Source organism: Triturus cristatus, chromosome 7, assembly GCF_964204655.1.
Source record: "Triturus cristatus chromosome 7, aTriCri1.1, whole genome shotgun sequence".
NCBI lineage: Eukaryota > Metazoa > Chordata > Amphibia > Caudata > Salamandridae > Triturus > Triturus cristatus.
This window is the reverse complement of record NC_140590.1, coordinates 1723408978-1723436353: the sequence shown is the minus strand read 5'-3', so window position 1 is coordinate 1723436353 and position 27376 is coordinate 1723408978. Positions and strand designations below refer to the sequence as shown.

The window sequence follows — 27376 nt, the reverse complement described above, 5'->3', positions numbered from 1 at the left end:
AAAGTCCTGCAGATAAAAATATGTAATCAATTATAGATTCACTATCCCTTGCATCATAAGTAGGTATACGAGTATTCTTGTCCAGGAACTCAACTTCATACAGGTCATTATCTGACAGAAGGGACTCCATAGCATCCCCCTTCAAGCTGTGTTCGAAATGCTGGGGGTTAGTGAATTGTGGGCCATCCATGTCCCTATAATGGCAATTTAGATTACATAAATGTACATTAAAATCTCCCATCAAAATATAATAGCAAAAGGTGGTTTGTTTATCCTTATAAGATTCTAAGAATTTAGACAGCCAGTAAATATGCTCATTGGGAAAATCTTCTTGAGGTGAATTATAGCAGTTGATTAATAAAAGCTTGGAATTATTTGCCAGACTAACTTCCAATATAAGACAATAATGGGAGGTGCTTACAATCTTCTTGGTACTCCCCGTAATATTCACTGAGATAAGGATCATGAGGCCACCCCTATCTCTACCCGCTATGGAACTCTGAGCGGGCACAAAATAGGAGGTGAAACCATCCACCCAAAAATCACAGTCCCTATCCCAAGTCTCCTGTAAGGCTATAATGTCATATTGCTTTAAAGTATCTAGCCAACCACTATCCCTCATTTTAGACCGTAAGCCCGCAATATTCCAGCTTAACATTTTTATTAGATTCCCAGAGTCAGAAACAGTGCTATCAAAATTAAGATGTGTACTTCCAGAATTCATTACATCATCAGGAAAATCTGTGGTATTAAGGATGGCTGAACTGACTCTCTTGTGCGTTTCTGGGACCTTACGTCAATCACACGCCTCCAAACCCGAGAGAGCCTCAAATCTGTTATAAGTGGTTATAGTGGGACCAGACCCACAAAGGCTGCCTGCATTAAGCCTTTGGGTAGTTGCGGGCCGCTGAGGTTCCCTGAAAATATATGGTCTAGATCTCATACAATTTGGGGATCTAATATTATGCATATAAAAATAGCCCAGCGGACGCGCACAAACACTGTGGGCATCGGCCTCCAGGAAAGCTGCACGTAACAGGACTGTATTGACATGTTGTGGATATCTGAAATTTATTATGACACAGTCCCCAGAACTGCTTTTCCGGGAAGGCCCGACCCACTTCGTTCTTCTGGTAGATAAAATGTGATCTGCGAGATATATGGGGAAACCACATCTTTTATTGAGCCAAGAAAGGGTTTTGTTTTTTAATGACTCATGGGTTTCCTCAAAAGGCTGGGCAAGCTGTTTTTCTAAAGTGGGAACATTTGTTAAGACGACCACAAACGGGGCACATTCCGGGGGAAGGTTAGTATAACCTGTGTTTATACCATAACTGGAGGTAGGGGCATCACCACGTCCCTCAACAGAATGTTTAACTAGATTGTTACATAATAAATGATCAGAGGGGGCAGTTTCTGGTATAGCTTGAGCCTGGGAGGGTCGCAAGGAAGAGATACCTGGTGTGTTGGCATGAACACCAATAGTACCAGGGTCAGGCATCACAGTTTTCTCACTACCCACTAAAAATTTTGCTACAAGATTACCAAGCCTCTTCACTTCCATATTGGCAATTTCTAATTGGGTCAACAAAGATTGAGTATGCTCGGCTAATTTCATTTCAAATTTTGCCTCAAGGGTTGCGACAAGTAATGCAAACTGGTCTGGCGCTAAGTTACAACAGACAGGGCTGATGCCTTCCTGTAGTACAGTACCAGGAACAATAATAGTTTGGGGTTGGTGTGAGACTTCCACTCTTCTTTTAGTGTGCTTCCCCCCCCCTTTTGTTAGGTTGTTTCCTACAGGCTCGCACAGGTCTGGGACTCAGGGGAGCTTCCTCCAGAACAGTAGTAGACAAATCCTCGGGATCCTCCAAACACTCAGAATAGACCTGAGCTTCGACCGTTATTGCCGGCCGGGTGGTCAGAAGATTGGAGTCCTCAGATAGGCTATCGTCCTCGCGGTTAAGGGGGACATCACTAATAACAACAGGGCTCCCCTTGCCAAGGGATAACCTACGATCGTTATTGATTTTATTAACCACTTTGACTAAGTAGTTATCCATCAGCCCTGTACCAGATGGCAATTTATCGTGTTTACAGCTAGGCATAATCAATAATACAAATTTAACTATAATGGGCTCCAGTAACCAAATAGAGTACAGCAGCACTACAAAGTGCGGACAAACAGATCGGGCAAGCCTCACAGTAGAAACCAAAGTGTATTACTCCACAACGGCAAGGAACCCCATTTAACAGGGGAGCTCACCAAACTGATGGTCCACGCCACTGGATCAATTTTCAGGGCCCTGGCCCAACCTCGCCCAACCACGGACGGCCACAGACGGTCCCGCCCTTGTCCCGGGCTTCTCCCGGCGCCGACCCGCGCGCGGACCAGCGATGCGGGGGCACGGTTGTAATGTATGCGCCTCCAGGCGCGAAACGAAGTCCGGTGGCTTCCGGGTCCGCCGCTAGGGCAGTAGGGAGTTGTAGTCCGGGACCGCAGCGGTGAAAGAAAGCAGGCCGCCAAAGGCCACACCGCACACCAGCGACGCTGCAACACAGCCCCACCACAGGTAACAGAATCCGAGCACTGAGGGTCAGCAGAGGTCCTCCCGCTCTGTCAGGGGCACGGTTGTAATTTATGCGCCTCCAGGCGCGAAACGAAGTCCGGCGGCTTCCGGGTCCGCCGCTAGGGCAGTAGGGAGTTGTAGTCCGGGACCGCAGCGGTGAAAGAAAGCAGGCCGCCAAAGGCCACACCGCACACCAGCGACGCTGCAACACAGCCCCACCACAGGTAACAGAATCCGAGCACTGAGGGTCAGCAGAGGTCCTCCCGCTCTGTCAGGGGCACGGTTGTAATTTATGCGCCTCCAGGCGCGAAACGAAGTCCGGCGGCTTCCGGGTCCGCCGCTAGGGCAGTAGGGAGTTGTAGTCCGGGACCGCAGCGGTGAAAGAAAGCAGGCCGCCAAAGGCCACACCGCACACCAGCGACGCTGCAACACAGCCCCACCACAGGTAACAGAATCCGAGCACTGAGGGTCAGCAGAGGTCCTCCTGCTCTGTCAGGGGCACGGTTGTAATTTATGCGCCTCCAGGCGCGAAACGAAGTCCGGCGGCTTCCGGGTCCGCCGCTAGGGCAGTAGGGAGTTGTAGTCCGGGACCACAGCGGTGAAAGAAAGCAGGCCGCCAAAGGCCACACCGCACACCAGCGACGCTGCAACACAGCCCCACCACAGGTAACAGAATCCGAGCAATGAGGGTCAGCAGAGGTCAGGACTATTGGTTTTGTCAATGGTTGTTATTTACAGAAGATAAATAAGCAGCAACTATGGCTTGTATAGAATGTTGGAAAAGCATCTACTTAAAGCCCTGGTGACACCACGACAATGTTGCTGCTCCTGAGTTTCACAAAGAGAAGGAAAATCCAAAGAGAAAATAACTCTCTTTAAAGAATGTCCCATCCCATACAACGCTCACCTGGCATGACGTCATGCCGTAACTTCTCCACTAGTGAGAAGTGAGCAGTGTCGGCACGCGCACATCGATGTGCCGCTGTCACTGCAGTCCGGGAAAAAAACGGACCGCCTGTGCCAGGGCACAAAACGGAGCCCGATAGAGACACGTTTCGAGGCCCCCTTAAAAAAAAACTGCCGGTGCTCGGCACCGGTGAGACCCGGCCCACTTAAAGCCCTCGTGGCCAAGGATGTCAATCCGAACATGTAACATGTGGAACCAGGTTTGAATCCCGACCTCAACTCAACATCCTGCGAATCCCGGCAAAAATCTCTGTGCTAAACATAAAACGTGTAACTAATCTGTGTCTGTAAAGCACGCGTGTGTCCTTGAGCAAGATTTGTGCGATGTAAAACTACCAAAGAACCGTGGACTCCACCTGTCACTCATGCTCTAACCTCACACACCATCACTTAAAGACAACCCATTAGCTTCCAAGCTTCAACAAACTGTGTGATCAAAGGCCGAGACTGCATATCACAGAGCTTCCTTTTTATTCACAAACACGAGATCGCCTTCAAATAGGTGAGTTCGGCGTGTGCTGTACAACACCTGCTGTGCTTGTTTTAATAGCTTATAACTATTGACACATATGGGGTACACATGACACCTGACCTTTTTTTACCTTTCACATTGTCATCAGTGGAGAGGCAGGAATGTTTCTCAGTTCATGACTGAAACTCTCATCTTCAAAAATACTTTCGATTGCAGAGATAAAACACGCGTATTTTTTTTTTTTTTTTTGATGAGGACATTTTATTTCTCGGCATGTTGTTTGTAGCATGTTTGCGTGTCAGGTATTTTCAGGGCTCAGCTCGTGCTCGGACTCTTAGAGCCAGAGCCCACCCTTGGCTCAGCTCTCCCTGTGAATTGATTGGCTCGCCCACCTCTATCTGTAGCTACTAGACCACACCCCCTTCCTGAGAAAGTTCGGCTCGTTTTGGGCTCGAGGTTCCAAGAGTACCTCGAGCTGAGCCAGACATCTTCTTCATCGTCCCTTAAACATCATTTCCGCCAGGCATCGCTGCCTACAATCCAACGCCCTGCTCTGCTCTCAGCAGGTTTCCTTGCACACTTCAGCCTCTTCATTTCACTCGGATATCCCCTCCGAGGCTCTGATCCGTTTCCTCTCAGCCCCCAGCACTCCTCATACCTCTCACAGTATTGCCCCGAGACCACCTTTCCAACCTCCGCCCATCCCTGCACTCTCTCCCCCTTTCCCAGCCACCCTGCACCTGTGCGTCTTACACCTCAAGGGGCGGGCCGTGAGGTGGGATTTCCACAGACTGGCCCAGGACAGGTAAGGCCCCGCCCACACCGTAGTGAGAATAAATAGTCTCAGGGACAGGAAGGACAGCCGGGATCCCATCTGGCAGTCAGAGAAGAACAGCCCGGATTCAGATTCTGAAGCTGCCGGAGTCTGACAGGGCTGCACCATGTGGGCCCTCCTCCTGTCCTGCGCGCTGCTCGTCATCCACACCACCACCGCCGAAATGTAAGTACACTCTGAAGTGCAGTTCAGAGCCCAGCAAGGGGAGCCTCTCCTCCAGAACGCGCACTTCGCAGCGGTTCCGTGCACCTCCAGCCAGCCACAACACGTTATACTACATCCCTGTGGTGCACTGCCCTGGGTATCTCTTCCCCGCCATGCGCACCTCCATCCTGACCTGTTGACCTCCTCCCCTCCGTGCGCACCTCCATCGTGCCATCGGTACCTCCTGCCCGTCACGCACACCTCCATCCTGCCCCGGCACCTCACTACAGCCCTGCGGCACCTTGACCACGACCTCTTCTGCGCCACGCGCACCTTCATCCTGACCTGTTGAACTCCTCTGCGCCACGCGCACCGCCACCTCCATCCTGACCTGGGTACCTTCTGCCCGACAGGCGCACCTCCATCCTGCCAAGGGAACCTTCTGCTTGTCACGCGCACATCCATCCTGCCCTGGGTACCTCCTCTCAGTCACGCGCACCTCCATCCTGACCCGTTGATCTCCCCGTCACGCGCACTTCCATCCTGACCTGTTGACCCCCGCGCCTCGCGCACCTCCATCCTGTCCTGGATACCTCCTCCCCGTCTAGCGCACCTCCGTCCTGACCTGTTGACCTCCTCCGCGCCACAATCAACTAAATCCTGCCCTGGCCACATCCTCTCGTCCGTGCGCACCTCAGACCTGCCCTGGGTACATTTTCTACGTAAGTGCGCACCTACATCCTGCCTTGGGTACCTCTTCTCTGCTGTGCGCACCTCCATCCTGCCCTGGGTACCTCCTCTCCACCATGCACACCTCCATCCTGCCCTAGGTACCTTTTCTCTACCGTTCGCACCTCCATCCTGCCTTGGATACCTCCTCCCTGCCACGCGCACCTCCATCCTGCCCTAGGTACCTTTTCTCTACCGTGCGCACCTCCATCATGCCCTGGGTACCTCCTCTCCACCATGCGCACCTCTATCCTGTCCTAGGTACCTTTTCTCTACCGTTCGCACCTCCATCCTGCCCTGGATACCTCCTCCCTGCCACGCGCACCTCCATCCTGCCCTGGGTACCTCCTTTCGGCCATAGGCACCATGGTGCACCCTGTCCTGGGGTCCTTCCTCCAGTCCCGCGCGCCACATGCTCTTTGTTGGAAAGGCGTTCTCCGGGGGGCTTCAGAATACGTTCCTGACCACCCGTTGGCCCACCTCTCCCAGAGTTAGGCCGAGCAAGGCGAGGAGGCCCTTCCTGGGAGGGTCTCGTACCTAGGATCGCACACGCTGAGCTTGCACTCTCGGACAGAGGGACACCACACAGTAGTTCTTCGTAAGATAGTATACTTTATCGTAGGTTTAAGGGATCTTTATGACCCGAAATGCAGGGATTGAATCAGTGCCACAAACGGCGGCGATTTCGTGATGGGGGTAGCGGGACAGTCTTTGAGTTCAGTGTCTCTGCGGAGTATCCGTTGCACAGCTCTCAATCCTCGAGCTGGGGGATGTTGTTTCCCTCGGCAATCTCTGCCGATTCTCCTGGAGGAGAGTGCCGCGAGTCACTCAGCAGGCACAGGTGGTTTCAGAGTCGGGGAGCCGCGACAGCGTTACCAGGGCTCAGATGGTTCAAAGCTCGGGGAGCCGCGACAGCGTCAGCAGGACTCAGATGGTTCAGAGTTCGGGGAGCCGCGACAGTGTCAGCAGGGCTCAGATGGTTCAGAGTTCGGGGAGCCGCGACAGCGTCAGCAGGGGGGAACAACCTTTACAACGCAACTTTTACAACGCACTACCATTACAACGCATTTTTTACAACGCATAATCCATTACAACGCATGACATTACAACGCATGACACTACAACGCATTTTTAAAAACTACCTTTACAACGCATTCCATTACAACGCATACTACCATTACAACGCATACCATTACAACGCATAATATTACACTATACTATCCAACACTTACCCTACTGATGCACCCCCTGGAGTTAGAATAGTAATTTTTACCCCTATACCATCCAACACTTACCCTACTGATGCACCCCCTGGAGTTAGAATAGTAATTTTTACCCCTATACCATCCAACACTTACCCTACTGATGCACCCCCTGGAGTTAGAATAGTAATTTTTACCCCTATACTATCCAACACTTACCCTACTGATGCACCCCCTGGAGTTAGAATAGTAATTTTTACCCCTATACTATCCAACACTTACCCTACTGATGTACCCCCTGGAGTTAGAATAGTAATTTTTACCCCTATACTATCCAACACTCACCCTACTGATGCACCCCCTGGAGTTAGAATAGTAATTTTTACCCCTATACTATCCAACACTTACCCTACTGATGCACCCCCTGGAGTTAGAATAGTAATTTTTACCCCTATACTATCCAACACTTACCCTACTGATGCACCCCCTGGAGTTAGAATAGTAATTTTTACCCCTATACTATCCAACACTTACCCTACTGTGGCACCCCCTGGAGTTAGAATAGTAATTTTTACCCCTATACTATCCAACACTTACCCTACTGTTGCACCCCCTGGAGTTAGAATAGTAATTTTTACCCCTACACTATCCAACACTTACCCTACTGATGCACCCCCTGGAGTTAGAATAGTAATTTTTACCCCTATACTATCCAACACTTACCCTACTGTTGCACCCCCTGGAGTTAGAATAGTAATTTTTACCCCTACACTATCCAACACTTACCCTACTGTTGCACCCCCTGGAGTTAGAATAGTAATTTTTACCCCTATACTATCCAACACTTACCCTACTGTTGCACCCCCTGGAGTTAGAATAGTAATTTTTACCCCTATACTATCTAATACTTACCTTAAATGTAATTTAATATTATGCGTTGTAATGGTATGCGTTGTAAAGGTAGTATGCGTTGTAATGGTAATGCGTTGTAAAGGTATTTTTTAAAAATGCGTTGTAGTGTCATGCGTTGTAATGTCATGCGTTGTAATGGATTATGCGTTGTAAAAAATGCGTTGTAAGTGCATGCGTTGTAAAAGTGTGCGTTGTAACGTCATACATCCGTCAGCAGGGCTCAGATGTTTCAGAGTTCGGGGAGCCGCGACAGCGTCAGCAGGGCTCAGATGGTTCAGAGCTCGGGGAGCCGCGACAGCGTCAGCAGGGCTCAGATGTTTCAGAGTTCGGGGAGCCGCGACAGCATCAGCAGGGCTCAGGGGGGTTCAGAGTTCGGGTAGCGTTCTTCGGTTCAGGGATCGATCGAGCCGCGACCAGGTCAGCAGGGCTCTCGTGGTCCAGGTCTTCTCTGCCTCCCGTCCCTTCAGCACCCCTTGTTATACTCCCCCTCCTCTTTGAAGTCCGGAGTCCTCGCTGAGAGGGGTCTTGGTGCCTAGGGGCGGTGTGTCGGGATTTCCTGTCGCTCGGCCCTTTGATCTGTTCAGGTGGGTCTGGGAGGGACTCCAGACGCCCAGCAGGCGAGGCGCCCGCTCACCGGGGGCCTGGTAGTCGATCGAAACCTTCCTTGGTGAGGAGACCAGAGGTGTGACAGGGACGGCGCCTCCTGGTCTGGCTTGGGGGTTTCTCTCTCCCTCGGCCGGGCATGCGTGGTGGGGTCTTGGGTGTTGCTGGGGCCCGGCCGGCCATCGGGATGTTGGGCCATGGTGGCCGGAAGTCTGTGACATCGAGGATCGGGTGCGGTTGCGGGGTGGCTTGCTGGTCGGGAGGGCCCACACCACGAGGCCGGTCTCACACTCTTCACGGCGGCCCTGTGTGCATCATGCATGTGCGCTACCATCCAGTCCTGGCAACTATTGTGTTCTGAACACTGCGCGCCTCGATGCGCTGTGCACCTCCATTCTGCCTTGGAGACCTTTTCTTGTCCTCTGTGCCCCCATCCTGTCCTATGCACTTCATTTCAATTCTCTGAACATCCTGCTGGTGCAGCCGCATCCCGCCCCGGCACCTCTGTTCCGGCTTGTGCGTCCCCGACACCGTCCGATGCTCTTTACGCTTGTGCTTTACACCTGCACCTCCGTCCTGATCTGTGCACTTCACTGGTCTCTAGGGCACATCTGTACTGCTCTGGCCACTTACGTCCTGCCTATACCGCTCCCTTATACCTCCTACTTCTCCATCCTGTTGTGTGAACTGCACTTTTGTCATTTACACGCACACCCTGCGCTGTAGACGACACTGCTGTCTGATGCGCTCCTGTCTGTACACCCATCCTGTCCTGGGAACGCCCGTCCCACCCTAGGCTGCTCCATCCTGTCCTATGCACTTCATTGCGACTCTGTGAGCATCCTGGCTGTAGAGCCGCATCCTGTCCCAGGCACCCCTGCCCCACCACGCGCACCCACGCCCCTCCACCCTGCCCTAGGCACCCCTGTTCCACCAGTGTACCTCCACCCTGCCCCAGGCACCCCTGTCCCACCAGTGCACCTCCGCCCTGCCCCAGGCACCCCTGCCCCACCAGAGCACCTCCACCCTGCCCTAGGCACCCCTGTTCCACCAGTGCACCTCCACCCTGCCCCAGGCACCCTTGTCCCACCAGTGCACCTCCGCCCTGCCCCAGGCACCCCTGTCCCACCAGTGCACCTCTGCCCTGCCCCAGGCACCCCTGTCCCACCACGTGCGCCTCCACCCTGCCCCATGGACCCCTGTCCCACCGCGCGCATCCACCCTGCTTCTCCACCTCCCTCAGGCACCCCTGCCCTTCCACCCTGCCCCAGGCACCCCTGTCCCACCAGTGCACCTTCGCCCTGCCCCAGGCACCCCTGTCCCACCAGTGCACCTCCGCCCTGCCTCAGGCACCCCTGTCCCACCACGTGCACCTCCGCCCAGCCCCACGCACCCCTGTCCCACCACGCGCATCCACCCTGCCCCTCCACCTCCCTCAGGCACCCCTGCCATCCCACCCTGCCCCAGGCACATCTGTCCAACCGCGTGTACCTCTACCTTGCACTTCTCTGTTGTCTTGTGCTCTCTTTCCCGCGCCCCTCTAACCTGCCCCAGGGACCCCTGGCTCACCCTGTGCCTCCCCCTGTCCCATGAATCTCTGTCCACCCTGTGCCCCCAATCCTGGCCCATGCACTTCAGTTGGCTTTTGCTCCACATTCTTCTCTGGGCACTCCTCGACTGTCCTTGGCACTCCTGCCAGGGTGCCTCCATGGGGAGCTCCTGGGGAGCTCTTCCTGCCCTGGGCACCCCTTTCTGTCCTGTCCTACGCACTTCCCTGTTGTAGTTTGCACCTCTAGCCTGCTCTGAGCACTTCATTTCTTCCCTATGCTCCTTCTTCCTGAGCTGTGTGAGGGCATCTTGCCCGTGCCCCGCCTTCCTGCTCTGTGCACTTTACTGTGGCCAGTGGCACTTCCATCCTGCCACAGCCATCACTGGCCTGCCTTCTGCGCATGCATCATGCCCTGGGCGTCTTCAGCTTATCCAAGGTGCCCCATCCAGCCCTGTGCCCTTCCCTGCTGTCTGAAGGACCCCCATCCTGACCCCCAAGTCTCGCCCGCAGCACCTCCCTCTGTTGCACTACTTGTGTCCATACGGCTCTGATGATGCGCCTCAGTTTGTGCCTGGCGCTGCCTTTGCCATCTCGGCCCTGGGATTGGCATCTCTTCCAATCTACTTTCATTCATAAGCTTTTTCACAGGGGCACTGAAGGAATTTGGGTCCACATTTAATGAGCACTTTTTTTGTCCTTGCGTCACCCAAGTCGACGCAAGGCAATACAAGTGCTTCAGTGACATTTATCAAGCCGCACAAGTTGGCACTAGTGTGGCCTTGCATCACTATTCACCACAAAGTAGCAGAAGGCAGCGCCTGGCGTTCTCCGGCGTCGGAGAGGTGTTACAAGGTTTGAGAATGGCCATTCCCATGGGTCCACCCATGGATTTTAACACGAAACCAGATTTACTAAACTCAGTAGATCTGGGTTTGCGCAAAAATGGTACACCTTCTCGAACCTGGAGTGATGAGAAGAAATATCCTCGTATCGTATCGTAGCGAGAACAAAAATATCTTTATTTCTCCTTGTTACCTCTCCTTTGTTTGCGTGCTGTATTCTGTAGTATCCATAGAAAGAGTAATATGGCTCGAAGTATTGTTTTTGAGCACAAATGTGTCCCTTCCGGCACAAAAACAATTCTAGCTGGAATACAGTACAAAGTGCAAGGGTGGCACTAGGCAACAGCTGGTGCAGTCACTGCTGGTGTTTGTGTACACTACTGGATGTGTGTCTCTGAGTGAGTACCCTTCTCCGGCAGGATGTAGCAGGTCTCCAGAGGGGTGCTTGAAATGATGCTTGTGTTTCATTGGGTCAGTACCACTCCAAGGTGCACTGTGCATTCCAAGGGTCATCCGCCTAATCACTCTAAGAGGAGCTTAAACAATGCAAGTGGGACAGGAGCACACAGCTGGCACTGCAGCAAAAGTATCCTATTGCATTCTGGTAAATGCAGTCCATGATAAGTTCACTAACACAAACACACGACGAGTAAGGAAGCATGGGCCATCAGGTGGTGCAGCCAGTGATGGGGTTTCTGTGCATTACTGGAGATGTGTGTTTTGGGGTGATTGCCCTTATGCAGCAGGAAGTAGCAGGTCTATTGTATATGCACCTATGTGTTGTACAGCGTTTTGAAAACCACTGAACCTACCCCCACCCGATGCATAGGCATCATGCAGGCTTTTGAACTATTGTGGGGCACCATTCACAGTTACCTAGCTCACCCTCTGCCTATGGGTATAGGCTACGTGGCCAGCATATGCTTATTTTTATGGGTAAGTGGTTAATCCCATGAGCTATAGCACTACCATGAGGTGACACTGAACTTGGTGGACTGGCCTGCTTGTGAAATATGAAATACATGCCTGTGGGTCTGCATCGTGCCATGTGTCCCTTCATCATGCTCTATGCACCTCTCTGTTGTTGCTTGCTCCCCCATTTTACCCAGTGCACTTCACTTGTGCTCTGTGCACCTTCACGCTGACTTGTGTGACTTCGTGATACCACTCTGCTCTGTTTCCTTCAGGCAAGCCTTTAACACCTCCACCCTGCCCTAGGTATCTACGTCCTGTCCAGGAGGTCTCTACCCCGAGCCTTTCCTCATTTTGGCCTGAGGGCCTTGACTCTGTGCTGTACCCCTCTCTCCTAACAGGAGCGCATCCATCCTGCCCCTCAACTCTTGTCCGCAGCCTCTCTTGCTGTTGCACTACCAGTGTTCACATCAGTACTGAGTGAAAGTCATGTGTAATCCTATTTCTTGCCCCTAGAGGGCACACCTGGACAGAGTTGTCCTATTCTAGCATGCAGAACCACTCTTCAGCATCTGTAGGGACCCTGAGTGCAATTTCCAAATGAAACGAGCATTGGCCAAGTTAATAAGTCTTGCCTCTCACATAAATGTAGTACTTCCAAGTCATTACTACTTGTCCTCTTGAGTCAGAAGCACCAGTTTAAGATCTTCAACAAGGCTACATTCCTTTAAGATATTATGAGATGTCCTTCTCAAGTAAGATGCATCTGCCTTCCACAAACTCACACTATTCGAAATAAAAATTGCATACATGCTTCTGCTACTCAAATGATTTGGGTTTGTTTTCTATTGGACAAATACATATTGTAAGAAAACAGGCCTATTTGCAGATGCCCCCACCACACTTTTTGCCCCCATTTGGACTACTAAATGCTGGTTTTCAACTCTGACAGTTCATTGAAGCCTGCTAACCAGACCCCAAGGCCAGTGCCCTCTCCCTAGAATGAATATGTGAAAATTGGCAACCCCATTTGACAAGGACTTTACCCCCTTATATGTCCCTAGTATATGGTACCAGGGGTATCTAGTGCAATAGATTGATGGTGTGGACATGTAAGTGCAGATTATATATCCAAATAGTGGCCTTTACCATTAAAGTACACTATAAGTGATAGGTGGTCCATAGGATAAAATGGGCTTGCAACCGGGCAAACCCAGGGTCACTAGCTCCATTATGGTGCCACCCAAATATGTCATGTTTGGTATCAAACAATGTGCCTTCTCACCCCTGACATGAATCTTGAATAGAGGGTGTAGTGGCATGCACCCAGTGGCTACCTTAGAGGTTGCCCCAGCTTCTCTATGACCTGGCTGGCACCCTGCGCTTGCTGGCACCAAGACATGATTCTGACCTCCTTCCTGGCAGTGTGATCACTCCCTGGAGTCAGGAACAAATGCATGGGCAGGAAGGAGGCAACACCTCCTCCCCAGGGGGGTAGCAAGGGGGGTACGGTGGGTGCGGGCTGCCACGGGTGTCATCACTGAGGGGGATGACAAAATGGCAAAAATATGACTTTTAAATACATATTTTTGCCATTTTGTCACCCCCCTCAGTGATGACACTTGTCAACCCCGACTTGACAAAATGGCAAAAATATGTTTTTTAAACACATATTTTTGCCATTTTGTCAAGCTGGAGGTGACTAGAAATGTTCCGCACCGCGTACCACCTGACCTTGCTACACCACTGCTCCCTCCCAGGAAGGCTAGTGAAGTGGCACATCAAGGTGGTGAGCTTCAAAGGCTACACCGCCTCTGATCAGGACTGACTCCCAAAGGAGGAAACAGACCCCCCAGGCAGATTAGCACCCGGGTAGGTAGGAAAATTAGTTAGTCAGGAGGTGTAGCCCCTGAGAAGGCTAGCCACACCTCCAGGGTGGGCAGCCCATTCTGCACATTAAAGAAGGGTTCTGCCATTTTTAGAAAGTGGCAGAATATCTGGTTCTGAGAAGAAATGGTGACTCACTCCCCTGTATGTGGGCATCTCAGGAGCAGACTAGGTGTAGGGACTAGCTGTCCGTTTGCTACTTGGTCCTTCACCCCTACCTCTCCTAAATATAGGAGTTAAGGGACTCCCCTGACACCAAAACCTCAGTTTTGAATCAACCAGCATTGAAGTGGACAAAGGAGAAACCCGTGTCTGCGACAACAGGACTTTGGCAAACCAAACCAAAAAAGGGATACACTTTCTCTGTGGCAGCGCTCTTGGAACTGCTTGATTGAGACTAATTCTAGGTTTAAGCTCAGTTTCCCCAGACAGAGGTACCCTTGACAGAGCCTGAACCCCTGACAGAGCCTGAATGAAGCACCCTCAGACTCACCCTCAGACTCACTTGGTCTAGTGGCACTAGTCCCCTGCAAACTACAGGCACAACAACAACGCTCATTATCCGATTGCTGAAAAGCTGAAACAGCCGGGGTCAAATACAGCTATGCATAGGCATGCGGTTCCTGAACCAAGCCATCAGCCATCAGGAGGGAACCCCACATGACCCAGACCATGGACGAAATTGTGGCCAACGTCAATGGATCCCGGTGGTTTTTGAAGTTGGACCTGAATGCTGGGTATCACCAACTGATCCTGGAGAAATAAAGCATGTATATAACCACCTTCAGTACACACCTTGGACTGCACCGCTATCAGTGCCTCAACTTTGGCATTTCATCAGCAGCCAAGGTCTTTCAAAATGGCATGCGCAAGACTTTATCTGGGTTTCCGGGCATCCTAAATGTTAGTGATAACATACTAGTTCACTCCTCTAGCAGCCGAGCACCACAGACACCTTTGAGCCACTCTGAAGCGCCTCCAAAACCATGACGTCATGTTGCTTAGAGAAAAATGTCTGTTCTTTCAGCTGACAATTGAATTCTTTAGATGTATATTTAGCCAAAACGGAATACAGAATGACCCTCGAAAATCACAAGCAATTAAACAGGCGCCCCCGCCCACAACCGTATCCGAAGTACAAAGTTTCCTCAGAATGGCCAAGTATTTGATTCATTCTACACCTGGCCACCCTTGCAAAACCATTCAGAGCTCCAACCCGGGCAGATGCCAAGTGGAATTGGAGTCACCAATAAGAAGCAGCATTCAGACGGATCAAGGACGCACTCCTTGACAACACCACTATGATGCACTTCGAAATGGACAAATGCACTGAACTGTTGGCGGATGCCAGCCCAGTTGGTCTCGGTGCCATACTCGCTCAGGAACAGAAACCCGGGCGCTGGGCAGTGCTAGTGTTCACCAGCAAAGTGTTGTCACACACCAAGACGCAATACTCCCAGATTGATCGAGAGACCCTAGAGATTAAATGGGCATGCAAGCACTTTCATCTTTACGTAAGTGTTCAGTCATTCAAGGTTGTCACTGACCTCCAACTGTTCGTCCCACTGTTCCGGGGGTCAGCCTCACATCGAACCCCAAGAATCGAGCAGTGGGCCATCCAGCTGCAACAATACAAGATGGATGTTGTCTGCCGGCCTGGGTCGAAAAATCTGGCCATCTTTCTCTCTTGGCAACCAGTGCCTTTAGAGCCCCAAGTCGATGGCCATGAAGCTGAGGCTGTGGTAACTCACGTCTATATGAATTTAAGTGCAGATTGTCCACGGGCCTTGACCCTGGATGACATCAAGGGCACGGCTGAAGCAGATCCAGTCCTCAACAAGGTGCACAGCGCTATCCAAAGCGGCACATGGCAGAACTTTCTACGAGATGCCAATGACTGGCCAGGGAAACATCGGGAATGTCTCACAGAGATGTGGAGAGGGAGGGATGAGTTCAGCATGACCCAGGAGGGATTCCTCCGGCACGGATCCCGAATAGTCATCCCGGCAGCCCCGCAGCATCATGTAACACAACTACAATTAATTTTGTATTCAAATATAAGAATTGTTAGAACAAAGCAATAAAATATACCAACTTCAGGTTCTCGTCTTTGAAATATCACGACATTGGAGAAGGAAAAAGATTAAATTGTTTTATCTTCTAAATTGAAGGTGTCGTTTAATTTTTCATTTAAACATCCACCACCAATTTCTTCATGAAAAATGTATAAAATGAAAGTAATCTGCCTCCTCGCCTGATGGGCGTGCACACAGCTCAAAGGATGCAGAACTCAATGTACCCCGTGCTAGAGTGCGTGCACTGATGAATGCAGTCATTTGTCATGCCCGCAACGGGTCAGTGGTGCAAACAATTGGCCCTGTCCCTTTTAGGCCCTTTAGCCTTCATTTGTCATTCGATATGTGCATATGAGGTGTCTGATCTTATAAAAAACAACTTGTCCTCAGTTTACAAGTTCTAAAGCCAGAGCCACTGGAATTATGGGGCAGGGTTGACTAAATTATGCAGCAAAAAAGGGAAATTATGCAGCATAATGAAGCACATTTTGTGATAGTAATACTTCATTCTTTTGTCTTTTTTCCACATGTTAATACTGGGAAATAATTTCACCTTATTAGGACAAATTAACTTAAAGATGGCCAGTGAAGCTTTGTGAAGGGCAGGAACGCGTGTTGCTATGTTATTAGTAAGCTTGATCCATTTGAGCTAGACGCAAGGTTTTTAAAAAAATGTTTTTATTTCTTAAAATCGGTAGGTAATGCATCTGATGATGAATTATGTGGCAAATGCTGTAAATCCATAACTATATGAAAAACACAGCAGCCGCAGAATCGCCTAATTCCAGTGGTCCTGACTGTAGCCTAGCATTCAAATGGGAGCAGCATTGGAGTGTGTTGAGCATTTGGAATGTTCCTCGTGAGTGTATGTAGTGTGTCTTATGTTTGTGTGTGTTTGTCCATGTGCATGCTTATATATATATATATATGTATATCAGCTAGCGGTATCCTCGTGCGAACGCGCACAAACAGGACCACGGACTCACAATATGCTGTTGCCAAATTGTTGGTGCTTTATTTCAAAGAAAAAAGTGCAGTCTAAGACACATTTCGGACACAAACTGTTCCTTGATCACTTGTCGGCGTAAACGAAAACAGGAGATATAAACCCCACAGCACTTCCGGGTCGCGTGATTAACAGGCAATGAACATAGATAAAATACTATGCGTAGTATTACTAGCAAAAAACATTAAACACTGGGTATAATTATTCATGTCTCCAAAATAAATTACAAAAATAGACACATATAGCTTGTTCAATAAACATAGATGTTTAGCACTGTACATTATGGAAATCTTGTTTCATAAAAGCAACCATCGTCAAATTGCAATGTGGGCAAAAAATTCAAATACACTGGATCGGGACAGTAGGTGCTTGCTCTTATTAATGAGGCATCCACATCAGGTGTACAAATACACTAATATATACTTGTGTCCTTAAGAATTCCCATTCAAGACACTATGAATAACAATATGTGCAAATATGCTAATATTTCGCAAAATAAGGGGTAAGGATAGAGATGTAAACAATATATGACATGTGCAATTCCGCTAAATGATTTAACAGTTGTAAATACAACATGTAACATAGCTAAAACTACCTGTTGGATAAATTAATTAAGAAACTATTTCCAGCGTGTAAAATAAATTCACAATTATAATGTTAAGAGCAGTGTGACAATATATCACTTGAGTACAGAATAAAACAAGCTAAAAATTGTCAATGAAATGTGCAAATACGCAATATTGAATTTGTTGAGCCAGATAAAACCACAGTAAAAAGATTGTAAACTTCATACTTCACGATGTTTTTTAAAAGTGCTATCGGTTTGAAAGGTGCAAAGAGAAAATAATATGTGCAAATTAGTGCCTAAATAATAAAACGAATCCCATAACGGTATAGCAGCGATTATCTTCATAGACCGGAATCTACTGTATAAAATTATGAATACGATGTACTAATACATATACAATGGTGATTTATTATACCGTAGATCCAATCATGCCATGTTTGATCCAATATTCGAAAAGAATTTATGTATGTACATACACATATAAGTTTAGATAATATGTCAAAGAATGAAAGCAACAGTAGATGACAAAGATGTTACACAAACTCAGCATACTTATATGGCTTGTGAGAATAGGAGTCGTATGAAACACCTAAAGGGGGGACCAAATGACGTTCATAGATGACTTAGACAGATACTCATGTGACTAGAATGGTAGTCGCAGCCCCATTTTTTAAAATATTTATTTTTATAAAAAATTATGTAAATCTTCTCTTGTGTTTAATCCAGTCGGAAATTTGGTGTCTAACTCGATAATATATTTCGATTCTAATTGGCGTAGTTGTTTTTCACGATTCCCACCTCTTTTACTAAGGGGTACTGAGTCAATTACATAATATTGTAAATATTTTAAGTTGTTTTTGTGCACCGCTTTGAAATGTCTCGCGACTGGATATGTTGGATCAGAATTGACAATCGCACGGAGGTGCTGCAATATGCGCACATGCATTTGGAGTTTAGTGCTTCCAACATAGCATAAATCACAGCTGCATCTCAACACATTGACAGCATGATCCGTCCTACATGTGTAATGTTCTCTCAGGGGATACTCAAAATCTGAAAATGGTGTTTTGTAAGTGGAAGTATTAATGCCAAATTTGCAAGCTCTGCAAGAATTGCATTTTACAAAACCCTTTCTCGGGGTAAGCCAATTTCTAGATATGGTATTCTCTGGATTGTTCTTAACTAGATTATTTCGCATAGAATAAGCTTTGCGAAAAGTTACAGTAGGGCTAGAAGGGAGTACCTTTTTGAGGGTCAGGTCTGTCATAATTATAGGCCATTCTTTCTTAATTATGGCTGTAATTGCTTTGGCCTGTTTGCTATATGTGGTCACTAATCTAAAATCATCTCCCACATCTTTTGTTTGCCTGTCCACATCACTGTTAATGTTGGTAAATTTTCTCTTTGGATCTAGTAAGATGGTCCTATCATTCATGTTTGCTTTTCGACGTGCTATGTCCAGTTTTTTGGGAGCATAGCCTCTAGCCTCTAATTGTTGTTTGGTTAGTTCCTGATGATAATCTCGAGCTTCCTCAGTGCTACAAGCTCTATGGGTCCGCAAAAATTCTCAAAAGGAATACTAACTATCGTGTTAGGTGGATGGAAACTCTTAGCATGTAGCACAGAGTTTCCAGAAGTTGGCTTTCTGTAGAGGCTGGTTTCTATTGCTCCTTGCTTTACTTGGACAGTGATATCTAGAAAATTGGTAGTGGTTTTATCAATATGGGCAATGAACTACAGATTCAAATCATTAGTATTGATGGATTCGACAAAAATCTCGGCCTGCTCTTTGGTTCCCCTCCAAATGACAAAGATGTCATCGATATATCTCCACCATTTTACAATGTGCTTAGACCACTCTTCGGCGTGATTGACCATGAGGACATGCTCCTACCACCAGCCCACATGCAAACAAGCATAGCTCGGGGAGAAGCATGCCCCCATAGCCACGCCGTGCAGTTGTTGGAATACAGTGTTGTTAAACATAAATACATTATTGTAAAAACACCACTTGGTCATGCACAACAACATTTGGTTATGACAATACATTTGAATCGGCCTTTTGCCCAAATAGTATCCCACTGCCCTGAGTCCATCATCGTGAGCTATACTGGTGTATAGTGCAGTGATGTCCATGGTCAGAAACAGATATTCATCCAACCACTCTGTTTTGCTAAGTTGGAATAAAAAATCCGTAGTATCTTTAAGAAAGCTGGGCAGTTGCGTCACAAAGTCTTGGAGATAGAAGTCAATATATTTAGATGTATTTTCAAAAGTACTTTTAATAGATAAAAAAAATGGGTCTGCCTGGGACAGGCAGTCTTCCTTTATGTACTTTGGGTATAAAGTATATATTGGGCAGCACAGGAAAGTCATTGTTCAGAAATTCATCTTTGGAAATAATTCCTTCTCTTTTCCATTTACAAAGATCATCTTTATAGCTTTTTTGGATTTTTTCCACATTGATCAAATTGCTTTTACAATAGCAAGCACTATCATCCAGATGATTGTAGGCCTCTTTGATGTATTCTTTTTTATCCCAGACTACCACGTTGCCACCCTTGTCGGATTTATTAACTACTATAGTGTCATTGTTTTTCAGTTTTTTCATGAGCTCAAAGTATTGCTTGGTACTATAATTGGAGATATTACGTTGCCTTTGTGTTCTTGGTTAGTGTTTTAAGTTCTTCTATTACTCGCTCATGGTAGATATCGATGGCATCACGTGGCATATTGGGGACAAATGTGGAGATTGGTTTAAAAGGGCTCCTGCCAGGTTTGGCAATGTCTTCCCCTTCTATGTCGGCTATTTCTTGTGTGCTTGTCTCTACAGAAGGTAAATCACGTAATTGATGTAGCGTTTGCATTAAAGATATATCTTTGGCTTGTAAGGTTGTCCTTTGTGTTGTATTCAGATCTTCTTCATTTGTACTGGTTATTTCAAAATTTTTCTTGATGGTAAAGTATTTCTTTAATTTGATCTTCCTGATAAATGTATACACATCTACTCGGGTGTTACAGTAGCCAAAATTACTTTCAGGACAAAATGAAAGTCCTAGTGTGAGGAGTTGTTTTTCAGCCTGATCAAGATCAATTTTAATGAGGTTGATGATGGTATTATCTTTTATTGTTGCGCTTTTTTCCAGCGTTGGTTCTGCTTTTTGCGCCCTCTTATGCCTGAGGCATTTCCTTCTCTGGCACCTTCGGGCATTTCTCCTTTGCTTGTTGAGGCGTTTGGATTCCGTGGCCTCAGTGATTGTTTTCTCTCCATTCTGACGTATTCCAGTTCTTCTGCAAATGTCAGTTGGCCCAAATATATATACAGCACGCGCACGGTGCGCGAAGCGCACAGTGTGCGCAGGGTGTGCGCACAGTGAAAAACCAGAAAAAAAAATAAAAAATGAATACATAACTTAGCATTTAAAAAACCGTACAAATTCACTGAAAAAACCATAGGTTTCACACACGTTATAGTTAGGAATTATCATTTACAAAACCTTGCAAATTCACTTAAAAAAACCATAGGTTTCACACATGTTATAGTTAGCTGTACATTTCACTCGTAAAAAACCAATGAAATTCCACGTTATAGTTAGATCAGGTAACTATAACTTGCGCGACCGCAATCCACAATGTGTAATTTCAGATGTCATCATTGATGTCATGAGTGATGTCACTGACCATGTCATGAGTGATGTAATATGTGACGTCATGAGCAGTTTATTGTGGACGCGCAAGTTATAGTTACCTGATCTAACTATAACGTGGAATTTCATTGTTTTTTTACGAGTGAAATGTACAGCTAACTATAACATGTGTGAAACCTACGGTTTTTTAAGTGAATTTGCAAGGTTTTGTAAATGATAATTCCTAACTATAACGTGTGTGAAACCTATGGTTTTTTCAGTGAATATATATATATATATACACACACACGTGTGCGTGTGTGTGTGTGTGTGTGTGTGAAAGAGCTCTGGGAGTGCACCATCCCCACTAACACACCTCTCGATCAAAAACCCCATAACAGAACTGACTAATTAAACTGTATGAACATGGTTTCAAAAGGCATGTAAACTTTGTATGTATACAAACTAAAATTGTGTGGGCCCTGCCCCTGTTTATGTGCCTGTACACACAGGGGCCTATTTATGAGCCGGTTTGCGTCGCTCTTGCACCACACACCATGCTGCAAAAGCGACGCAAACCTTACATGTGATTTATGAAGCCACGCAAGGCCACTTTACAAAGCCCTGAGTGGCTCCGTAAATCTGGAGTAAAGCAACGCAGCGCAAATCGCTGTGTTGCGTTACTCTGACATGGGATTGCGTTGCATGGGCAATCCGTGGGTATTCCCACGCAACTCCAATGGTTTTTTACACATTCCCAGATTTACCAGAACTTGTAAACCGGGAATGCACCGAATAGATACACCTTCCCACCCAGGTATCATATCTGTTCTCAAAGCTCCTTTCCATCCATTTCCATCGTTCCACAAATTCAACCATTCATCCATCAATTAATTAGCCCATTCCTTTATCCATCTATTACATCATCAGCTTACAAATTTTTTCTCACTCAGCTTCATGTGTTCCCAGCACATTTTCCCATTGACATATTCATTTTTTTCCTCCCATTTTTTTATTTATTTATTTATTATTATTATTATTATTATTATTTTTTTATGGTTTATACCGCGCTAGAATCGACTCTGACTAGAGTATCTCTGTGCACAGACTAGAGAGAGAGAGGGAGATGAAAAAGAGACCAGTAGCAGCAGGTAGCATAAGATTCAGTTCCGTTTAAAGGTACATGCGATGAATAAAAGAGAGATTCCTAAAATAGAATAGTTTTAAGTTTTTTTCTAAATTCAAGATGTTCTAAGCATTGTCTGAGTTCAAGAGGAAGATTATTCCATAAAGTTGGTCCAACTACCGATAAGGCTTTCCCACCTTGTCTGGTCTTCTTTATGGTAGGTACTCTAAGTAGAAGTTGACTGCTAGACCTAAGAGACCGTGTGGGATTATATGGAATAAATGTATTCTTCCAGTAGGAGGGTCCACATCCATGTATGGTCTTATGGATCAGGCAGTAAGTCTTAAAAGTGATCCTCTTACGGACTGGGAGCCAATGTAATTTGTCAAGGAGGGGTTTGGAAGGAGTTCTAGGTGGGGCATTCAGCACAAGTCTCGCTGCGTTGTTTTGTATCACCTGGAGTCTTGCTAGGACTCCCTCATTAGCTGATAGCAAGAGTCCGTTGCAATAATCCAGGCGACTCAATACTAGTGCCTGTACCAACGTTTTTCTGGTGGAATCAGGTAGTAGTGGAAAAACTTTGCGTAAAAGTCAAATAACATGAAAGCATTGGCCAACCGCCCAGTTACCATGTTGTTTGAAAGTAAGCTCCCGATCGAGGCGTACCCCTAGGTTTTTTACCACCTGTTTAGGTTCTGGTACTTGACCAAGCTCACATGGCCACCAGTCGGGTGTCCACAAAGTTCTTACCTCCCCAAAAAGTATGACTTTGGTCTTATTAACATTGCATTGAAGGTAGTTTGATGTCATCCACTTTGCCACAGCCTTCATGCCTTCAGAAAAGGCCACCCTCACTTCGTCGGTGAGGAGTTTGAAAGGGAATAGGAGCTGAGTATCGTCGGCGTAAGAAACGGGGACGAACCCAAAGTCTCTCAAAATTCCGGCCAGGGGTGCCACATAGATGTTAAAAAGAGTCGGGCTCAAACAGGAGCCCTGTGGCACCCCCTTCGTGATGTAAGTCTCAGTTGACCGAAATAAGCCCATGCTAACGGTTTGGGTACGATTAGATAGAAAACTCTTTAGCCAGGCTAGTGCTGTGCTCTCAATGCCAATTGTAGTCAAACTGTTAGACGGACCGGGAGGGTCGGCCGAGGACAAGGGGAGAGGTCTCCGGGGAGAGCCGTCTCCAGCGATCGCACAGACGAGTAACTTCCCCCCCACAGATGTACACCACACAAGGATAGGCTTTAACGTTCTTTATAAGCAGTTTCTTAAGGTACGATGGAATGGTACAAGGAGGTCTGGACTCAGGGGTCCCCTCGATTCTAGTCTCTGGGTTTTGGGAAAGAGGGTAGCGGGACAGTCTGGTTACCAATCTGGTAGATGTGATGATGGATGGCTCACAATCCTCGAGCTCGGTGGTTTAGCTTCGGACGGGCCGCGGCAGCGCCAGCAGGTCCCGGTGAAGGTGGTCGTTACACGGTCCGCGGCAGCGCCAGCAGGTCCCGATGGAGATGGTCGTTACTCGGTCCGCGGCAGCGCCAGCAGGTCCCGCTGAAGATGGTGGTTACAACGGACCGCGGCAGCGCCAGCAGGTCCCGACGAGGATGGAGGATGCCGAAGGCCGCGGCAGCGCCAGCAGGCAGGACGATAGTTCACAAGGCAGGGCTACGGCAGCGCCGGTAGTCCGTCAAGGATGAGTTCTTCTCGGTGTCTCTCGACTCCAGGATACAACTGCCTCCCTGCTCTGGAGCTGCCCTAGTTATAGGTCTGGCGCCCTTTGATGTCCGGACCCTCGCACGTGGAGGTCGGGAGGTCCGGGATGAAGGAGTCCAGACACCCAGCAGGGGGTGGAGCCAGCGCCCGGGGGAGCTGGAGGGCGATCGGCACCTGGCGGGGGAGAGCCACCGACACTCCTTTCTACCCTCGACCTGCCAAGTGGTCCGTTCACCCCCTGGGTGGATGGTGGTGCCGGGATGGCGGGGCCTGGCCAGGCCCAGGGTTAGGGTCGAGCTGAGGCCACGCGGCCTCGTGGTGCAGTGTCCAAGATGGCGGCAGGCCCGGACGGGGGAGCCGGGAGTGGGTCGGCCCCATGATACACAGATGTCCGGGGGCAGGAGTTCCGTCTGGAGACGGGTTGCGGGTTGGTCCTGTAGGTCACATCTGGAGGGCCGGGGCTTGGGCCGTGTCATGCGGGGGGGAGCAAGCCCTTCATGTGGCCTGTCCAACATGCGTCCCCCCCAGCTGAAGGCGGGGAGAGTCACCCATCCTCTTGGGGACTTTCCTCGTCGAGGCGGAAAAAGCGTGACAGGCCATCTGCGTTGGCGTGGTCTTGGCCCGGCCGATGTTCCACAGTGAAGTCCATCCCCTGCAGGGAGATGGACCAGCGCAATAGTTTGGGGTTTTCCCCCGCATCTGCATTAGCCACTGCAGGGGTCGATGATCCGTCTGCACCCGGAAGTGGGTACCGAAGAGATAAGGCCGGAGCTTTTTGAGGGCCCACACCACTGCGAAGGCCTCCCTCTCGATTGTGCTCCAGCGCTGTTCTCGGGCCAGGAGGCGTCTGCTAATGAAGGCCACCGGGTGGTCCAGTCCCTCGGGGTTCAGCTGGGAGAGGACCGCTCCGATGCCATGGTCGGAGGCATCCGTTTGCACAATGAATTCCCGACTGTAATCAGGGGCCTGGAGCACAGGGGCAGTGCACATGGCGGCTTTCAGCTTCTCGAAGGCCGCTTGACAGGGGGTCCAGTTAACCTTCTTCGGTTGGTTTTTGGAGGTGAGTCCCGTGAGGGGCCCCACAATGCTGCCATAGTCCCTCACGAACCGCCGGTAGTAGCCGGTGAGCCCCAAGAAGGCTCGGACCTCGGTCTGCATGACTGGGGGCTGCCAGGACTGGATGGCAGCGATTTTGAGTTGCAGAGGGGCCACCAGACCGCTTCCCACCTGGTGTCCGAGGTAGGTCACGGATCCCTGCCCAATTTGGCACTTGCCGGCCTTGATTGTGAGGCCGGCCCGCTGGAGGGCCTGCAGGACCTCTCGGAGGTGGTGGAGGTGGTCGGACCAGTGGCGGCTGTACACAGCGATATCGTCCAGGTAGGCGGCGCTGAACTCCTCGAGCCCCGCCAAGACCTGGTTCACTAGTCGCTGAAAAGTAGCGGGGGCATTCTTCATGCCGAAGGGCATGACCTTGAAGTGGTAGTGGCCATCGGGGGTAGAAAAGGCGGAACGTTCTTGGGCCCGGGGTGTGAGGCCGATCTGCCAGTAGCCCGCTGTCAGGTCGAAGATGCTGAGGTAGCGGGCAGCCCCCATGCGGTCGATCAATTCATCCGCTCGGGGGATGGGATGAGCGTCGGTCCTGGTGACAGCATTCAAGCCCCGATAGTCGACGCAGAATTGGAGCTCAGGAGTGGTGCCGGGGGCAGCAGCCTTGGGGACCAGCACGACCGGGCTGGCCCAGGGGCTATCCGAGGGCGCGATGACCCCGAGCGTGAGCATCTTGGCTACTTCTTCTTGGATGCAGGCCCGCACCCGATCTGGTACGCGGTAGGCCCGGTGTCTGACAGGGGGACTGTCCCCAGTGTCCACGTCGTGCAAGCACCAGGGGGTGACCCCTGGGGTAAGGGAAAACAAGGTAGAAAACTGCAGCAGGAGGTCCCGGCAGCCTTGGCGCTGCTCTGGGGTGAGGGCATCGGAGAGCCGAACCCCGTCCACGGAACCATCCTTCTCCTGAGTCGTCAGGAGATCCGGGAGAGGCTCGGAGTCTTCTTCTGCTCCACTGTCTGTAGCCATCAGGAGGCTGAGCTCTGAGCGCACAAAGTGGGGCTTGAGTCTGTTGGTGTGGAGGACCCGGAGGGGGTTCCGGGGAGATTCCATATCGATGAGATAGGTGACGGGACTTTTGCGTTCGACCACTTTGAAGGGCCCCATCCACTTGTCCTGCAAGGCACATGGTTCGGTGGGGGACATCACCCACACTTGCTGGCCAGGTTCAAATTCGATGGAGGAGGCATTTCGGTCGTACCATTTTTTCATGTCCTCCTGACTGGCCTCAAGGTTTGCTTTGGCCATTTCCCTGAACCGCCGGGTCTGGTTGCGTAGTGTCAGGAGGTACTTGAAGACGTCTGGAGGGGTCTTTAGGGGGGCCATCTCCCAACCTTCTTTGACTAGGCTGAGGGGCCCTCGCACAGGGTGCCCGTACAGGAGCTCGAAAGGGCTGAAGCCGAGGGACTTCTGGGGAACTTCCCGATAGGCGAAGAGGAGGCACGGAAGTAGTACATCCCACTGGCGACGGAGGGGCTCTTCCAACCCCCCAATCATTCCCTTGAGCGTGCGGTTGAACCGCTCGACTAGTCCGTTTCCTTGAGGGTGGTAGGGGGTCGTGAATCGGTAGGTGACCCCGCACTGTTGCCAGAGGGACTTCATATATTTTGAGATAAAGTTTGTGCCTCTGTCGCTGACGACTTCTCGGGGGAAGCCCACCCGGGAGAAGATCCCCATCAAGGCCCGGCCGACCACCGGGGCTGTTACCGCTCGCAGGGGCACAGCCTCGGGGTAGCGGGTGGCGTGGTCCACCAGTACCAGGATGAACCGATGTCCTTGTGCTGTACGGGGGTCCAGGGGCCCCACAATGTCTATTCCCACCCTCTCGAACGGGGTGGTGACAACTGGGAAGGGTTGCAGAGGTGCTTTGAGTTTGCGGCCGTTCTTCCCGTTGGCCTGGCACGTGGGGCAGGACCGGCAGTGGTTGAGGACGTCGGTTCTCATCTTCGGCCAGAAAAAGTGTGTCACCAGGCGACTATAGGTTTTGTCCTGGCCCAGGTGTCCAGCCAGAGGGACATCGTGGGCCAAATTTAGCAGGAAGTCTCTGAAATGGAGGGGCACAACCAACACTCGACTGGCCCCTAACTCCGCGATTCTCTGTTCACTGTATAGTAGGTCGTTGTCCCAATAGATCCAATGGGCTCCGGTGGTGTCCCCTGCGCTTTGGGCGAGGGCTTGCTGGCGGAGTCCCTCGAGGGAGGGACAGGTCATTTGCTCTTGGCGGAACTGTTCCTGGGTGGGCCCCCCTTCTTGACGCCACTGAGCCAGGTCGGGAAGGTCCTGGGGCTGGGCGACCCCTTCGGGGGTTTGCTCTGGGGGGTCGGTATAGTCGGTGTCCTCTACTGGAGCGATCGGGGGAGGGGGTGCTGGCCATTCTGGTTCTTCTGGTCGGGGGATGGTACGGGCGGCCATGGACCAGGTGGTTACGCACGCCCAGTCCGGGAGGCCCAACATCCCCAAATGCTCTCTCCTTTCGACGGCGGCCCACGGGGAACTCTCAAGATCATTCCCCAGGAGACAGTCCACGGGGGC

The 27376-nt window shown here is 49.7% G+C and overlaps 1 protein-coding gene across 4 annotated transcripts in view; it reads left to right on the top strand.

Moving 5' to 3' along the window:
• Positions 1 to 4852: 4852 nt before the first annotated feature.
• Positions 4853 to 27376, top strand: part of LOC146812898 (ovostatin-like) — a 388701-nt gene continuing 366177 nt past the window's right edge. For all 4 annotated transcript variants that reach the window (XM_085619969.1, XM_085619967.1, XM_085619968.1 and 1 more), the window contains exon 1: positions 4853 to 5008. In XM_085619969.1, coding sequence (XP_085476095.1) covers positions 4950 to 5008 — 59 coding nt within the window. In that variant the 5' untranslated portion in view covers positions 4853 to 4949. The remainder of the gene's footprint in view (positions 5009 to 27376) is intronic.